The sequence below is a fragment of the Alligator mississippiensis genome, chromosome 10 (assembly GCF_030867095.1).
Source record: "Alligator mississippiensis isolate rAllMis1 chromosome 10, rAllMis1, whole genome shotgun sequence".
In the NCBI taxonomy this organism is placed as follows: Eukaryota; Metazoa; Chordata; order Crocodylia; family Alligatoridae; genus Alligator; species Alligator mississippiensis.
In genome coordinates, this window is record NC_081833.1 from 45,896,499 (window position 1) to 45,915,691 (window position 19,193).

Consider the following 19,193-nt stretch of genomic DNA (forward strand, 5'->3'; position numbering starts at 1 on the left):
ACCTTACTTTTGGGGTCTTTAAGGGAAGGCTGGATAGGCATCTGGCTGGGGTCATCTGACCCCAGCACTCTTTCCTGCCCAGGCAGGGGGTCGGACTCAATGATTTGTTGAGGTCCCTTCTAACCCTAGCATCTATGAATCTATGAACTATTTCAGGTAAGGGTAAGATTTCTCTTTTACTGAAATAACTATACTGGTAAAAAACAGAATAGACCAAGCCTCTCAGCGTGAGCAGATTAATGTGAATACTTTGAGTCACCCATCTCTTACAGGGGTTTCAGATGGGGCAACCTAATGGGTCTGTTTACAGCTGTGCCTCTGAAGGGTCTTCTCTAGCCTATATAGTTCCCACTAATTTTAAAAGAGTTTAAGAGAGATCAGTGAGACTAGTAATGGGTGAATCTTAAAGGTCTTGTACTTCACTTGGTTAAATATCCCAAAATTGGGAAACTTAGCCAAACTACATTGAACTCCTGGAGATGCTTCATTAGGCTGGAATACTTCTAAGAAAAGGCTTTCTAAGGTGACTTTTGGAACTTCCCTCTTCAGGTACACTAGGAAACCTTTACTCCTTATTTCTAATGGCATTTCTTTACTTCAGTTGCCAGGCAGAATCAATAGGAGCAGAAAGTGGTTTAAAAAAGGAAAAGAAAAAGCAAACCTTTTTAAATTCCCAAAAGAACTCACTTTTCACTGGAAATTGGTACCATTTTGCAATAAATGCTACTGAACAGGTATTTGCATTCTAATCCCTAACATGCTTGATATGTTCCTTCAACTCCATTCAGCATTGTTACTGCTAAGAATAATGGTCATCTACTGCAAGCATCAGGATATAAAGTGTATGACCCCCTCTAATTCCTAGAAAACAAAATATGGAGAGGAGGTGGTTTGGAGCCTCTCTTAGTCCAAAAGGACTGATTCTGTGCTTGTCTTACTCATTCTCATTGCTCTTAGGATAATCTTGTACAGGATTTAGCACAAGGTCATTTAAGTACCATTAACCTCTGCTGGACTTGCACATCAACAAGGGAATGTCTGTTAGAAGCTGCTCCAGGAGATGTAGCTTTCTTGTTTGGAGAACATCAGCTGGCTGCTTGTGTTACGTGCATCTGATACTACGAGGGTATTTCATAATATCCTCTACCGCAGCAAGGTCAGAGAGACTGAGTAAGTATTTGAGGCAAGAAGCATACTGCAGATATAGTTGGCATCAGACGAGAATGCAGGGCCACAGTAACCTGTAACTGAAACTGTGGATGACCATGTCAGTAGTGGTAGCAAAACAAGCAGCAAGACTGATGAGCAACTGGGGGAAAAACATTAGGGAGATTGCAAGAAGCAGCTGGCTGCTATTGTATGCTAGTTCTCTAAGAAGAGCTGGCTGCACTGTGTATACCAGACAAATGATGACCAGGCAGCAGGAGGAGAGGAGGGAGGACAACAGCCAAGCTTGCCACAGACATCTGGCTCTGATAAAAGAAGGAACTGCACTGTGGGATCACTGCAACCCGGTGTTCTCTGAGCTGTTCCAAAGCTGCCACTTAACATTGGGACCAGAAGCTTATGAACACTGTGAGGCAAAAGACAGGCTTAACATTTAGGGCCTGTGGGAGTTCACTGGAATGATACATGCTAATAAAATGTGGATAGCTCACATTGGGAAACCAACACTACTATGTTTGCATTCAAATTCATACTGTTTGAGGAGGCAAACTCCAGAGTGGGACTTAAGTGACATGGACAAATATTAGTTTGAAGCTGATTTTTTTTAAAAAGCAAAACAACAACACTCCAGGGCTTCATCAGAATGAAGCAAGAGTGGAAGAAATGTATTTCTGTTCTAAAATGTATTCAATGTTGATAAAGTTTTTTTTTTAATCAATTACAGGTACACTTCTAGAAATAATTCAGTCTAAGAGCATGAAAAAAGGCATCTTGAAGGAGCTTTTATTTTATAGTGTTCAAAGAACTATTAACATATTTATCTTTATCTTTTTTGTGATTTTTATGGATAGCTCAACTGGCTCTTATGGTATAAAAATGATATGATAACTAATCTGACATACTTCCTAAAGGAGAGTCTGAACACGGCCAACTTTACAAGCAGGTTAGATTGGAAAGAAAAATGTACTGTATTGTGATAATTATTTTATCCTGGAAATGTTCATTCAAAATTTTGTCTTTAAAATTGAGGGAAATTAAATATAAATGTCAGTATCAGTAGCTAGCCTACATAGAAACAGCCTCCGTTGACTAATTCAAAGTATTGCCCTATCCCTGAAAAGACCATGTTAGTTAATCAGCCTTGGTATTACTCAGCATACGGTTGCTGAACTTCCATTTGGCAACTGTTTAGGTGCTTTCATGTATATATTCTGAACTATCAGTGTAAATTATTTTATAAGTGAATGAGTTAAATAAATAAATAAGGTAATTCTGAAGCTTTAGATACACTCCAAAACTCTTCACGGTCTTATTTTGTAACCCAGAAAACATCCCACGGAATTCATGTACTCTGGAAATGCGTAAGAGGTCAAACATATTACAAAGCCTTGACTTTGAGTGTGATGATATTCCATAATTAAGGAATGAAGGATCACTCTCCTAGATACACTGTAAGAGCCAGGAATTAAGTTAAAAACAAAAACAAAACAAAAAAACTCTCTTGACAGAAGTCTACCAGAAAAAAATTAGTTCTAGTAAGAGTCAAAGATTTGTGAAGAGGGGAAACCAGTAGAAACTGGCATACTTGATGTCTGACCAGTGGCATACTCTGCTCTCTTTAAGACCCAGCTTTCCTGAACACACAGAAATAGACTGCTATAGAAAGCGCTTGACCTAGTGGAAGCTGTATTTTTTTTTTTTGTTTTGTGAAGGCCAGTTAATTACAAATAATTCACAATAACTATTGATAGGACCAAGTTATTATGAAAACATTTAGGTACCTCCCAACTCTGGAATATCATCCTGTCTGTAAGCCAGGAATGGCAGTATTTAACATCTGTATTTATTTCTACTCATGTGTATACACTGGTATTGAGTAATGTAGTTTAGGCTATACAGACACTGTTGTCAATGAAAACAGAATAAGGCCTGGCATATATGCACTATTCTGAAAATTTCCTTTGACCTATATGAAACTGCAGTTCTTCTAGTTACTGAATCTTTTGAGAGAGGCAAGGTTTATCTTAGCAGGTAAGTGAAGTAAAAATGAACACTCAAACTTTAATTGTGCTAAAGATTTTTGTTTTGTTTTAATTTATTTTATTGAGGATTGTTTTTGAGTTGCAGTTGTTCACACAAGGTTACATTCTACCATCTACTCTGTGCAGAAATCCCACTGGGTCACTCAGCAGGATACACCCAAAACACAGATGTTTCTAGCTACTTCTTTTAACATTTTAGTGGTGCTTCTTCTATCTGTTTTTGTTTATTGTGATATGGTAAAGTTAGAAGCAATTTTTTTTAGATAGTAGTGAATTTGCTCATACACATACATGCTATAAATGAATAAAACTACAACCAGACAATATGACATTGCCTCTGTTGACTAGGTAAAATGAACTAAAAAAAGCTTATGAAATATTTTTGGTTTTGTTGAACTTCAGAATCTAGCCCAAAATGATCATATCTCATAGTTCCTACTCAGGAAAACCCCTGGAGTTCACCTAACAAAGGAACACAAGGATTTGGCTAATGAGAGTTGGGTGTGTACGTATATACACATTCCTGTAAAATTAAACTTTGAATGATGTGCATACAGTGCATATGCAGACTTCCCTTCTGTGCTTCCTACATATGCACATGCTTTGTCATCAAGAACAATTTAATTTTTACTAGGGGGCAGTGATAGAGATTTTCTTGGCTGATATTGATAGCCGATTATTCACCAGGCATATTGGCCAATACTGATCTGATAACCGATTTACAAGAGCACAGCCAGGCAGCATGGAGAGCAGCGCCCTGCAACTAAGTCTGTGGAGGGGAAAGGGTGTGGGAGAGGGAAGAAGTGTGGGGGGAGGGAGATCGAGGCCCCCACAGTAAGGGAGGGTGTGAGGCAGGGGCAGGGGCTGGGGGCGCTGCCCAACCAAGGCAGTGAATGGGACCCTGGGGATGGGGCGGGCAGCAGGACAGAGCCATAGGTGACTTGTCCAGGGAATCAGTGTCCCAGTGCTTAAAAATGGCAGCAGGGGCACTTGAACTAGAGCTCATCAAATGAGTTTTAGTTCAAGCACTGCTGCCACCATTTTTAAGCACGAGTATGCTTTTAGAAGCACAGCCAAGTGAGGCAAGGGCAGAGGTGGGTTACTCATTGTGGGCTTGAGGCTCTCCACCCTACTGCCTTTGCCCCATGGGCCACACCGCATCCCTTGCCTGCCCAGTGGCTGGAGGCACAACTCACCACCCCCACTGCCACTGGGCAGGCAGGTGGTACACAGCCAGTTGGCAGCTCCTGGGGCAAAGGCAGCAAGGTAGAGAGCCCTGAGCCCACTGCAGGCATCCTGCCTCTGCCCCATGTACAAATGGGGGAGGGGTACATGCCTTCCTATGCTTCCCCCCAGGGATCCACACAGCAGCAGGGAGCTGCCCCCCCCCCATGCCTTCCATACCCCGAATGAGCTGCCTGTGGCTCCATCCCACTTCCCACACCAGCCCCAGGGTCCCATTCACCCCTTCAGCTGGGCAGTGCCCCCAGCCCCTGCCCCACTCCCTCCCTCACCCTGGGAACCTCAATCTGCCCCACAACACACATACCTTCCCTTCCACAGATTTACCTGAAGGGCCCAGCTGCATTCCTGGCCATGTTCATGCTGTGACTGCATGCATGCATGTGGTATCTGGGGGCCCTGGCCAGAAGGCATATTATATTTATCACTACATTACTGGCTACACCAGCCAAAAAAAGCCAATAGTCGATCATGTTAATTTTCCTTTTATTTGTGCTGATCCAATATGGCACCAATATATCAGTGAACCTCTACTTTTTACAAGTATAAAAACGCTCTAAAGAAGCGAAGTTTCACTGGCAATGCCTAAAGCTATTCAGAACAAATCTTAATAGCATAAAACTCCCCAAGTCACACGTATAATTACTCTTCCCAGAGAACAGAGTGACATTTGCTTCATTCTGACACTTTTTAAGGGTGAATCTTTCATGTGCATGTATGCTCCTGTTTGAACTAGACTCCCATAGGTAACGTTACTGACAGTGGATTTTTCAAATGGGACTATACCTTTCTTTTCATTAATACAGCAAAAGCCAAAGAAGGGTTAAAATAACTTGTTGATTAAGAGTTCTGTTTGGGCATTATGAGAAATTTATTGCAGTTTACTGTCTCATACCAATCTGTTGAAAATACAACATGAAAATCACATTCCTCCCCAAATACTTCAACTTCTATAGTCACAAGTAATGCTTAAGATAGTTAGAAATGCTTAAGATAATTTCTGAGTGGGGATGTGCTTCTTCAGTTTGTTTACCGTATGCATCTCATAACAGCCTCTATAAAAACACTTTTACTCTTTCCTCTGAAGAATCAGGTCCTTTTAGATTATCCTTATACACCTCAAAAGGAAGGATGTAATCCCATAATGAATTTATTTTAAAATTCCTTTTAAAAAATGCCTTGGAGAATTTGATTCAGAGGATGTCAGCTCCAACACCTGAAATCCAAGTTGATACTGATCCTCTACCTCATTAGCTGAACAGGCTATAATAGCTCAGGTGCATGTTTTCTGTTTGTCTGTTGATATCCTCTTTTTTTGGGACATCTATATAGCTAAATAAACTGGCAATTATATGATCTCCCTCAAAATCTTTATTAACTTTGAGCCAGCAAGGCTCACTTGTGTGCTAGTGAAGTTCCTTTCTGCAACAGCAGCTGGCTGAGAAAAGAAGTTTGAGAACGCTTATGTCCTGGGGAGGGAGTAATGAGAGTGCAACCTAGCAGTCTCTGCTCTTCTCTGTATTGAGTTGCGTGGTTTCTCTTCCCTTCTGCTGCTATTGCAGGGAAAATATCTGGCAAACAAGTACCCTACTATGTCCAAGTGCAGCTAATTTCACAATGATAAAGTATTGATTTGACTTAAAATTCAGGAAAGCAAATTTGCCTATCTTTTAGTCCCTAGCTCAACCCCTTGCTTACAGAAGCTTCATCTAAGCCAGTGATTTTCAACTACTATGCCAGGGCAGGAAAGGTGTTGCAGGAAGTGTGAAGAGATAAGGGTAGGCTCGGGCTCCAAGTGTGAGGAGACAAGCAGATAAGAGATAAGGGCAGGCTCAGGCCTTCCCTGCCTGGTTGCTCCTCTGTTTGAGTACCTGTAAAATGTTAGTTTTTGAAATGGGGTGCTGCTAAATCACAAAAGTCATGGAGGAGTGCCTTGACTCTAAAAAAGGTTGGGAGCCACTAATCTAAACAAACAGCAATGCCTGTGTCATGCAAGGCTGAGAGGTGAATGGGAAAGCATTCAGATGCCATGGAGAAAACTGAAGTAGAAGAGTAAGTCCAGCTAGATATCAACAGGCAAGAATACTCTGCACTCTTATTTCCCACTTATCAAGTCAGGTTTATACCAAGTAACTTGTTATGTCTAAGTAATATTTAGCTGATATGCAGATCAGACTCTTCAGTGTCAACCCATCTTTTCTTCCCTTTTTCTTGAAGTGTCACAAGGAGGTTTTGTCATGTTATGTATGTTTTCAGGCAGAAGGGAAGATTTTAGGGGATGGGGTGCTGGAGGATCCTGGGAAGTCCAACAGTTTCAATTACTACAGTCTTAAAATGAATAATCATCAATGTCTCCAGCCTCTGGAAGACTGATAGCGCAGCCTTCATCACCCATCATTCAGGCCTCTCAATTCTAGCTATGATTCTAGTTTCACAGTGTTGAGGGGGGCCTGAGAATATTTGAGTGGATGATTGCAAGTTGCTTGATGTTAGTGTGAACTAGCTCTTTTAACCATACCTAAATGTTTGACGGAGGGATGCACTGGCGGTGTCGGAGTTACGTAATTTTTAAAAATTCTAAAACAGAGGGTAGTCTGAGGTTTATTTTTGATCAAATAACCAGAATGCTCTAAAAAGCCAGGCACACACCAGCTGCTCTCTCTCACATTTTCCCAGAAAATAATCATGATAGCCACAGCCAAGTTCCCCTGTCTGAAGTTAAAATAAATAACTAATGTGGAGGTAACAACACACAAGAAGCTGTAGAATATGTTACTTTGTCTAAAGTAGTAGCAAAGTAATGAGACAGGTGATGAATCTGATCAAAGTGATCTGTAATCATTGACTAAAAATGAAATGAGTTGGAACACAGTGGACTTTGCCTTTTGCTTGTACTCTGTAACGGAATAGAGGCATATGTCTCTTTCTCTCAGGAAATCCAAAGAAACCTCTTTACTGGATGCAAAGTGAATAAGAAATCTCATAACAGGTGCTCTTGCCATTTCTGCGACATGGATCACCTGCTTGTTTCTTTAGAAGAGGGCAGTGCATTGTTGTCATGCTTTGGAATACCTGAGTTTTTTGAACCAAATCAGGGTATTGGTACAGAATGCATGGCCAATTCCTGTATGATTAGCAGGAGGACAGTTTTCCTGATCCTCCTTAAAAGTGGTATTGCAATAGGTTTGGTACTTCGGTACCAGCCCTTCTAACATCGTCACAAGAAGTAAGGGGAAACCAGCTCACAATTTTGAAAGCATAGTTCAACAGTTTCAGCTGTTTACATTGTTAGGGATTTTCCCACCCAGTGTAGGTTTTTTCATAGGAAAGGAAGACTTTATGCTACAATTGTCAACCGTTAGCCTTTATCACCAGGCAACCACATCAAGACATAAATAGCTGCCTTACAGTACATGCTTTCCATCTAGCCATCCTTCCACCCCTATCATTCAGCGCTCACGCAAACAGCTTTCCATCTGCTAGACCTGGTCTGTTCTTGCTATGTGTCATTTGTCGGCACCCCAGGCACCTGCCTGGCTCCCAGATGGTGTTACTCCACCACAGCAGGGCTTCATCACCAACAGCACAGGGATGAAAGGGGCCTGGTTGGATTAGGGTCTGGCTTGAGATGCGTTGGGCAGTTTGGATAGAACGGAATTAACCAGGGGATTTTTTTTCATTGTCAACTCTGTAGAACACACACACACACACACACACACACACACACACACACACACACACACACACACACACACACTTTTCTGCTCACTGGGAAAAAAACGAAGCACCTTCCAACTGAGGAGTGGAAATCAGAGCTCACATCAAGGCTGTTTCACTGGCCAAACTACAACTTTCCCAGGTGCTGGCTTGCTCTTCCCAGCGCTACTCCGGCGCTCTGCCTCTGCCCCCGGCGGTCCCAGGCGCTGGCCGAGAGCCGCCTGCGCCTCTTCCCAACTAAGTTTAACTCGCCGGGGACTCGGACCTCGCTCGCTTGCGGCGGTGCAGGGAGGGGGCAGCTCCTGGTCCCCGGGAGCAATGGGTCAGAGCTCACTGAGGGCAGCCCCCGACTGCAGCCAGGCTGCTCGCGCGCCGCCAACCTGGGGCGGGGTAGGGCGGCTGTACCGGCCCCGCGGAGCGAAACTCTGGGAAGTGGCTGCAGCCCCTGCGGGGCGCTGGCATCGGGGCTGGGGACAGACCCGGTAAACGAGGCTCTTACCCCCTCCATTTTTGTAGCAGAGGTAGGGGAACCTCCAGACGTTGGCCAGGTCCACCGCGAACCCGATGACGGAGAGGAGGAAATCGATCTTCTTGCCCCAGGTCTCTCTGTCCTGCCCGACCCCGGCGCCGTAGGGGGGGCTGGCGGCGGGCGACAGGAGGCTGCTGCTGGTGAACTGCACCCCGTTCTGCTCCTTCACCAGGATCAGCTCCACATCCTTCTTCTGCGCCGCCTGCCCGGAGCCGTCCTGCAGCGGAGCCACCGCCGACACCCTGCGATCGGGCTGGAGCGGTTTGCTCATCCTTGCCTTGAACATCCAGAAAGAGAAGCTGAGGCGGGAGCGCGGGGCGCGGGGAGGGGGAGATGACGGAAGGGCCCGCTCCGCGAGGCACTCTGCGCGCCCGAGCCCGGGAGCCGCGGGGCGGGCGGGCGGGGGCAGGGGCAGGGGCAGGGGCTGCCCGGGGCGGCGCAGGGCCAAGGTGCCCGGGCACCTGCGCGCGGGCAGCTCGGAGCCGCAGTCCGGCTGCTTCCCCGCGCTGCCCGGCTCTGGCTGCCGGCGGGCGCGGGGCTCGGAGCGCCGGAAAAGTTCGGACCTGCTGCTCCGCGGCCCCGGCCCAGCCCAGCCCCGGCCCTGGCCACTCCTATTGCAGCTCAGCTCAGCGCAACGCCGCTTCAGCGCCGGCCCCGGCACTTGGATCCCCCCGGCCCCAGACCCCGCTTAAAGCTTGGGGGTGACACCCCTCTCTGCCTCCCCCTGGAAAGATCCACCTCGGTGCAAGCATCTCCCCTGGCCCCAGCACCGGGCCAGCAACTCGAAACTGGAACCCCCACCCCACCACCCCTGCTGAATCCCGCTGCCTGCATCCAGCAGGACTTTCCAAGTGGACTTCGATAGCACCCTGGCACCAGGAGGGGCTGGAGCCTGCCTTGTTCTGCCCTGGAGCTGCAGGTGCATTTGGTCTCTAACTCCTCCAGTCAACATTCTTTAGTTCTAGAAGGATCCTGGGGCCTGAGGTGGGAACCTGCACTGCTGCTGCCCCACTGCACCGTTCATTGATATATAAAAAGAGTAAAACTGTTCAGAGCAATCATAGAGATAGGACCAAAGGTGTCTGAACCTCACCAGGACCCAGGGTAGTTGGATGTGCGGTCTATTTTTAATTCTCCACCAACCCAATCAGCAGTGGGAGACTGGTCCTCCCCTTTGGCAGCTGTGTACTGGGTGTGAGGGGCAAAAGTGAGGTTTCATTTTGGATCCCAGTAAATAGTTAACCTTCTGCCTGACTGTGCAGGGAGTAGATCCAGTCACAAGGCACACTTGGTAAAATGGGGGCCCAACAAAAGATGGCATTCCCATGCACTCTGAGTGCAGCTCTTTCTGTACTTCTGTGAGGTCAGAATGACTTGGCAAAGAGTCTCAAGTTCTTCCTTGAGCTCAGAGCATGAGACGGGATCTCTTCAGTTAAGAGACGGTTAAAAGTTTGGGAATGGAAACTTCTCTTTTCACTCCAAGCCGCACATCACAAACAAGTAAGGGATTGCAACTTAACAAGCTTTCCTATTTGTTCACAAAAGACACCTGGCCCTGTCTAGAGTTGTTATCCGCAGCGTGACTTGAGTCCCCAAAGCTTGATCTGAACAAAACACTTAAATTCGTCCTGAAATTCTTTACACCAGCTAGATGCTTAGAACATATGGCACACGGTCTTATTAATTTTCTACACAATTTCCCATTTTCAGCTTCTCTGAATAAATCAGACACAATTACTCTCCATACCATTTCTGGCATATCATCTCATCCACAACGCATATACCTCCTATAAACATAATGCTCCTTACAGTTACATGCGATGCAAACTTTGTTGTCACATGTGTTATAAGTACTCCATCTGCACACACCATACAGCTACCCTCTATATATATTCTATATATGCCCACACCACTTTCTACGCACACGTACCAACCTACATGCACACTATACCATTATACACTGAACATGCTATAAACTCTCCATCCTGTGTACACATACCATATCTGCTCAACAACTAATGCACTCAGACACTCTATATACACAGAGTCTACATTATGGTTACAACCTCTAAACTATGGATCTCTTAGGAACAACTATGCCCTATATATGCACAAGTTCCTCCAAACTTCAGTGGGTGCACGCACACACACACACATACCCAACATCATTAGAATATAGAAGAGAGAACAAAACCTGCTTCTAGGCAGAAGGAAAGCAAATCACATCCCAAACCCAAAACTGTGGTGCCAAAGTAGACTTCTTGCCAGACTCACCAGGTAGCACTAGTGCAGCTCTGTCCCATTCCCTGGGAGCCAAGGTAGAGGGGGAAGTTTTCTCTTTTGAGTTTCCCTCACACTGTCCTTGCCTTTTCTGGAATTAGAAACCTTTCTTGGAGCAGAAGCTGCAGGCGAACCACCAAGGACCTTTTTAAACCTGCCCCCCACCCACCCACTCACTCCACGTGATTATATTACTGTATTAATAATATAACAGGCTTCCCACCCTACAGGATGCTACTCAACCCTTCTGGAGAAAGAAGGATAGACTAAGGACACCTTTCCCCAGCAAGAGAATCTCAGATTAGGCAGAGTTGGACTTGATATATGGGGAAGAGGAATCCAGGAAGCCCCTGCTTATTTCCCAAGAGAATTAGATCAATATGCATATATATGGCTTTAGTCATTGAGCTGTTGTATGGAAAGTGTGGGCAGTCTGGTTAATGTAATATCAGCTACACCCTCAAGGTAAGAAAGTCCTCAATTGGATTTTAAAAAGTTGCTTAATCTTGAATCTGTCTGGATTCTGTTATGCCTAATGAAGCCTGACAGCAGTCTGAGTTACAAGCAGGAAAGAGGAATATTGTATTTAGAAGGCTCAGTGGGGCACAGCAAGATGGCAGGCAGTTAGTGGCATATCACAGTTGGCTGGGGTTTATCTTGGGGTGGGTTTTATTTGCAATGTATGATTTAATATCTCTGAGATTGGTGTTAATTATTCAAATTAATCTCTAACATTTAAAAGTGATCTGGCCAAGGCACTGGAGAACATACCCTAGAGAACCCTCTTATTTCAGTACCTAAAGGGCCCCTTCATTCCCAACCTGTGTTCTTCTATGAGTTAACTTCACTTTATCAAAGGTTTAGCATTTTGCTGTCAAACTTGTCAGTAAATAGAGGAAATTGCTTGTGTGAAGACCTACCATGTGAGTTGTCAGTAGGGCCTGAATCTACAGGCTCAAGTCACTACAATGCACATCTCTGCCACTGAAGCCAACGGGTTAACTCCATTGGTAGAAGCAGCTGTAATCCCTCACCAAGTCCAGCAGCCAGAAAGGGATGTGGTAAACACTGCATCAGAATGTTACACTTGCACCTCACAACTTTGGTGAATAAACAGGTGCTGCCCAAATGGTCTTGACATCTTCAGTATTTAAGAGAGAACATGAACAGGCTGGACATAGAAGCAATGAAGCCTGCCTTTACCTGCCACTATTATGGACAAGAAGCAATTATTGTGAAGGTGAAGGCGTGAAATGAAATCATACCGCTTTATGCATATAGAGCCTTTCATCCCAAAGTATTCCTAATTGTTTTACATATTTTATGTGATATAGACTTTACACTCAGATACTTCTGGGATGGAACACACCAGCTGTTTAAGCAACACACTACAACATTAGCCAACAATTTAAGAGGGGACATGAAGAAGAAGAAAATGACATAAGTGGAAGCTCATATAGTATTTCCTGATCCAAAATAGAACTTGTGTCCTGAAAAAAATCAGAATAAACAACAGGCTTGGAATACAATTGCTGGGATGGGAGGTTGGGGTGAAGTCTTAAAAGAAAACGTACTGCTTGGGGTTGAGTACTGCTCAGGAAAGACAGTTTTAAAGACCCCTACCATGATAACTTCTGAAATGATACTGAATTAGCATGTCTTCTGGATACGTTGGCCATCCTGACTCTTTGTAGTCACCATCGTCCATGTTGGGACTGTACTACCTAATTCCAGGTTCTTTCATCTCCAAAATGAAGCAGGGGCTTTTGGGTATATTTTCTCACTCTGATCACCTCCTCCAAATAGACTTTCTAATGCTAGGATCCAGTGCATCAAGACTGGAGTGAATCTAACTGGTTTTCAGATGTGGAGGACTTGTGACTTGACAGAAAGGGAGACAACTAAAGCAATCAACAATACAAGCAAAGGAGAGACCATGTCTTCTGTTAGATTTTTTACTTCACCATGTAGACTGAACATCAAAGCATCTTGGAGGGGTGCTGCAGTCTTTCGCAGTAAGGAAGCAGTTGGTAGCAGATGGCCTGAATAATTGCTTTACTGAACTCTGACTGTTGAGGACTGAGTCTGATGCATCTTGACCCCCTTGTCAAAAAAGAAATATTGCTTTGACACTCCAGGAGAGATATCTTGACAAGATAGCTATTTAACAATATAACTAGTATTTCAAATTATGAAGAGAACATCCTACCTATTTAAAAGGACAAAGTGATATCAGGCATTGGCGACGCCTAGGGGGTGAACACGGGTGCAGGTGCACTCCCTGAGATCAGCCGTGCACCCCCTGGAAGTGCCAGCCATGAAACTGGAAGTGCTGGCGGAAGCGCTGGCTCAGCAATCAACCTCTGGGACCCCCCCCATCAGTAATCTGGTGCCCCCCCAAACTCGAGAGGCACCAGTTGCCCATTATATCAGGTAGGCTGCTATGTGAACCTATTCTACCCTCTCCAGAACTGGCCAAGAAACTGAAGCTAACATCTGTAGAGTTAGGGTAATTAAAAGACTCTTGATATGTTCTATCAGTAGTCAATTTGCTCCTTAAAAGTTTCACCAGAAAGGTGGCATCCCTAGTATGGTCTCCCTGTCATTGAGCATTGTTTCAATACATGTGATTATGAGCACTTATGTAATCACGAGTTTCATCAACAACTGCTTGTTCCCTGAAATTTTCATTTTAAAGGATAACCAAACCCATTCTCAGCCATTTTAATGAAACTGCGTAGTCTTAGAGGACTTTTCACTGAGTTGCGGTAACTGGTGAGATTCAGAACTAGATAGTGTTCAGAGTTGCTGTGGGCATGGTTATTACAGAATAGGTATATGCTCCCCTCCTTTTTTTTTTTGGTCTAGTCTTGGATTTTTTATTTATATAGGACCATTGAATTTAGGACATAGGAAGCCACTCCTTTAATAAATTTATCAAGCTACATCTTAAAATGAATTAGGTCTTTTGCTCCCACTATTCCTATCAGAAGGATGTTCCAGAACCTCAAACTTTTCATTATGTGCTAAATAAGACAAGCTTAACTCTTGTTATTAGGCTTAAGTGCATGATCTTCCCCTTTTCATTATAAAATTTCATTCTATTTCCAGCCTTATTATCTGACTTCTCTGAACTGATGACACCAGCCACTTTTGTGTCACCCATACATTTCTTTAGCACGTTATGACTTTGTGCCAGGGTCATTAATGAAAACATTAAATAAGGCCCATCTCAAGAAACAAGTTCTGTGAGGAACTCCAATAGCAACCTCCACCTAACACAAAAATCTGTCTTTTAGTCCAATCGGTTGTCATTGCCCTTTTAGCTAATTCTTGTCCTAATCCCTGCCTTCTTCCACTGATCCAATAATTTGCCACATGGCACCGTACCAAATGCTTCTCTGAAGTCCAGAGAATAGATCTACCACATTTCCCCTCTTTAAAAAACAGTTATCTTTAAAAAAAAAATGAGATTAGCCATGTCTGATGTTTCTTTGGTAAAACCATGGTACGTGTGGTACTCTTTTGTCTTTATATGCATATAAGAAGGAATTCTTAAAGAGCTTGTTGTTGTTTGTGAGAACTGTGGGAACACATTGGTCTCGTGGAAGTAAATACACATGCTCCAGAATCAAGGCAGTCACAAGAAACTTTATAATTTGGATTTCAGTAGTACATCCAGGTCTCAAATAAGATTGCACAGCTTGGCACCATAAGGAAACAAACACAGATGTCACAGTCTGAACACATTTTGCAGTTCAGGTGACCTTAAGATCTAGAAGAAGGTTTTCACCAAGATTTTGGATGTTGATTCTGTTCTCACTGGAGAGACACCAAGCAAAATACTGAAGACACATTGTATATACACTCATTATCTTTTTACCAGTCTTTGATATTGTTGATGGTATGGAACAAGGATAAAATACAGCCAGTTGGACACTGCAAAAAGGCTGAGAAGATAGATAGTGAGTCCTAAGTCCTTAAACTGTTGGAATTAGGCATGTAAATACCTTCAAAATTCTTTATGTGTATTGCAATGGTTGTTGAATACACCCATGGCCAACTTTTGCCTTCAAAGACAGTTCTCATTTATTTCAACAGGAGTCATGCCCACACATTCAAGGATGATCAGTTTATCAAATTATGGGATCCAAACAGGGAAACAAATGATCTCATTACATTTCCCCAAAGCCAAAACAAATAGTGAACACACTTGAATTATTAAATAGCGGAGATTGTTACTTCTGCTAATATTAACACTAATATCTAAATTGTTCCCTTTGATATAAATATAAAACCGATTTTGTGGCCAGTAGGAGTTGCATGCACATATCTGAAGAGAGGATGAAGGAATTAATAGAAAACTTAATTTGTCTAAGTTTGGCTTTGTTAAAAAAAGCCAAGAACAAGCCATTTGCACTAAATAAACAAACTGCCCCCTCAGTAAGGCATGTATGTCATCTGTGGTTCACGCCATAATTATGCAACATTTACACAATGATAACTAGCTTCCATGTCAGGACCCTATTGTGCTTAGTACTATACATGCACAGGCACTGTATAAACAGTTTCAAAAGACAGATTTGCTCTAAATGTTTAGAAATAATGAGATTTCAATTTGCTTAAGTATTTTCAGATCAATTCAGTAAGGGTAAAGAAAGGACAGATACGTTTTTAAAAAAATGTAGTCACTATATGGTTAATAAGCTTGGCCCAAACCCCCATTGGCCCCTGTAAACTCTGAATTAGGCTTCATTTCTGTAGGGAAGAGAGAGAAAAACTAAGTAATAATTGCAAAATTTTTCCTCTAACACAGTGATGCTTAACTTTCTGGCTCCACAGGCTGGATGAGTGGTGCATAGGTAGCCTGTTGACTGGATGCTGGGTGTGGAATCAGAGCATTGGCCCAACCCCATGCACTGGATGCAGCCATGCACTGGCCTGATCCTGCATGCCAGATCCAGCTGCATGCCAGCCCAACCCTGTGGACTGGATCTGGCCACAGAGTGACCCCGTGTGCTGGCCCTACCATGACTGGCATGATGTAGCATGCAGGGCTATGTCATCTGGCCCGCAGGTCTCCCCACAGGTCTGGAAATTTGGTGGCAAGGGAATGGCAATCAACCCTGCCACCACTCCCTTACTGCCAAATTTATGGACCTGTGGGGAGCTGGATGACACAGTTCCACAGACTGAATCTGGCCCTCAAACCGGAGGTTGGGCAACAGTACTCTAAGATACTAAACCACAACACATTAAAATGAAGTTAAAATTTGCATTGTCTGTTTTTATTTTAGAGGACACAAATATAATTCACATAATTCGCATAGGAGCTAAAAATCTTTCTTCTCAATATTTGATGCATTTTTAAAAATATATTACTTCACATTTTATGTTTGTTTAAGTCTCTATGTCCAAAGCCTCTTTGACAATATGGCAATGGGTCCATATAGGTATTCTGAATTGTAAACTGATTTAGTGCTAGGAAACCTTTAGTTGCCCTCAGTATAGCATTTACTCAAACACAGCACCAAATAGCAAATTAGCTTCCCAGCTAACATTGACTAGTTTGGACAGTTGTAAGTAAATTGTTTTTGTTGAGCTGATTGTTTTAAAATTAAGCCTGCAAGCACTGGAAGAATCAACAGCTCCCAAGGAGACTCAAAACTCATCTTCAAAGTTATGACAAGTCAAGCACTTGGCAGCTCTCACAGTGACCTATATTTTAATATGGGCTATTGGATTATTTCTAAAGAGGCTTCTTAGCCATAAAAGAATTATGCTCATTGGCTGGGCTATGGCAAAACTAAAATTGAATTAAGGGTTGAAATCATTTAGGATCCAGCTGGACAAGTTGTCCCTGCGGCTGAGCAGTAACAGATATATTAAGCTTTGGAAATTACACAGAAAAAGGTATAATTGATCCAAGGTAACCTCACTACTTTATATTAAATAAAGTGATGCTGATAAGCTGAAAGGTTAGAAACAAGGAGCTGAATTGAAGAAAGGCTGGTCTGGGAAATGGTGAGTTTGAATAAAGGAAGTTAACTTTTAGATCCTGTGTGCTGGTGCTGTATATACTTTCCCACCCTAAATGTACCAGCTAACATTTTCCAAAGCCACAAATAAAGTTATGTGATGCTCTGCTGGTTGCCCAATTTGAAACTCCAGAAAAAGGGACATGTTTTGGGACAGGCTATGCACTTAAGGTATATCAAGTTGGGCCAAAATCACTATTCTCTTGAAAATCTTGGCCACCATGACGGTGCCCTTAAAACCCAATGTTAATGTTTCTGAATTATTTACTGGCAAGCAGTGCTGGAGCAATACATCTGTAGACAGACACAAAAACCACAAATACTAATACATAGAATAATAACTGAGTAGAAAGTTGTAGAACTGGACCATGCCAAAATGTAGTTTTTGCTATTTCTGTTGTTTAAAATAGCAGGCTCAATCTTTATTCTGTAAGATCAAGTTCAGTTAAATGTATGCAGATATATTTGATACTCCCATGGAATTTTTCAAGAACAGGTGAGGTCAGAGTATTGGTCTTAGTACTCACTTTAGTTTGTGCTTCTTATTTTATTTTGTCAAAGGAGGCAAAGTTTTATAGACTATTCCCTTATTTCAGAAAAACTAGAAAAGCCATCAAGACTGTGTTGGTATTATTGCAATTGGTATTGTGGTAGGTGAAGATCTATCAAAGTGAGGCTTATATATGTTTGACCTGAAACAAAATGGAGAATAACAAAACCCAGAGACAATGTTCCTTTGATCAGAATTTTCCTAGCAAACATTGCCCTGTTGCTCTGTATCCAGTGGAGCAGGTAAAATGGGCTGCCACAAAGAGTTGTGTTTATCTAGATCAAGTATATTGATTAAGTGTTGGGAGATGTAATAATTGCAGTACTTTGGCTGCAGTTTTCTGAATTGGTCTGTTATTTTTTTCTGGGAGAAGCAATACAAAAAGAAATTTCTAGCTCAAATATCTGGATTCAAATATGCAAAAAGTTTGAACTTTCAGGTTGGTGCTGTGCAGGGATTGAGAATCTCTTTCTAGGTTGCCCTAAAGCTCCACCTGCTGGTTATAGTTTAATTCATTTTGAGGAATTAAAAGGAATGGCTGTGGTGTGAAGAGAACATTACATAGTGCAGCTGATTTTGACATACTGCTAAGGCTAAACTCTGTAGCAGTAACTTTGAAGGGGAAGCCAGTGTCTGTCTGCCTGCACCCCTGCTGATTCATAGAATATTCAAATTTTCAGTCATGCAGGCATCAGAGTTCAATGGTTTTCTATAGAAAGTTAACCCATCAGCTGCAAGGCACTGTTGGCACAAACTGCCTTAAAGATACTAAAAAAAAGTTACTAAGAGACCTAAGAATTGAAAAAAAATGTTAAAAGAATGTTAAAGTTGCAGAGTCAAGCACCCAAAGCTTGGAAACTGCTAGAATTATTTCTTCCTGTGCAACCTTAATTTATTCCCCTGTGTTTTTGAATAGCCATGTTCAATATGAAGCCTCTGTTGCAGCCAGCAATAAGTTGAGGGGAAAGGGACTTAACGGTGGGGGTCTACTACAGACCACCCAACCAAGGGGAAGAGCTAGACTGGGAATTCTTAAGACAGATCACAGAGGTAGTTAGGTCAAAGGACGTGGTCATCATGGGTGACCTGAACTTCCCAGACATCTGCTGGGAAGAGCAGTCAGCCAGATCTGACCACTCACGTAGATTCGTAGCCGAGATACAGGACCTTCATTAACCCAGGAGGTGCACAGCCCCACTGGGGAGACACCTTGTTGAATCTGGTCCTGGCCACGGGCGATGACCTGGTGATGGGTCTGTGGGTGCTTGACCACTTGGGAGACAGTGATCATCTCCTGCTGGAATTCACCATCCAGCGCAAGGTGGCAAAGGCCTGCAGCAAGACAGCAGCCCTGGACTTCAGGAGGGTGGATTTCAATGAGGTAAGGAGAATAGTCAGGGGGGCACTGAGGTCCCAGAGGGGAGAGGAGTCGGGTGTCCAAGAAGAGTGGTCATTCCTTAAGGAGACGATCCTCCAAACCCAAAGGGAGGTAATCCCAACACGGATCAAAGGGGGCAAGAGGGCGCAAAAGCCCCCATGGCTCACCAAAAGCATATGGGAACATCTCCTAGCTAAAAAGGAGGTGTACACCCAATGGAAGGGAGGGGCCATCACCAGGGAGGACTATA

The 19,193-nt window shown here is 43.4% G+C and overlaps 1 protein-coding gene across 3 annotated transcripts in view; it reads right to left on the reverse strand.

Annotated features, from left to right (window-relative positions):
• Positions 1–9,291, reverse strand: part of SLC6A2 (solute carrier family 6 member 2) — a 141,142-nt gene extending 131,851 nt beyond the window's left edge. Inside the window, exon 1 of one of the 3 annotated variants that reach the window (XM_019497505.2) lies at positions 8,668–9,287. In XM_019497505.2, the coding sequence (XP_019353050.1) occupies positions 8,668–8,983 (316 nt within the window). In that variant the 5' untranslated portion in view covers positions 8,984–9,287. Of the gene's footprint in view, positions 1–8,667 lie in introns of all 3 variants that reach the window. The other 2 variants (XM_014603375.3, XM_019497506.2) reach the window with 2 other exon arrangements.
• Between the last annotated feature and the right edge of the window lie 9,902 nt (positions 9,292–19,193).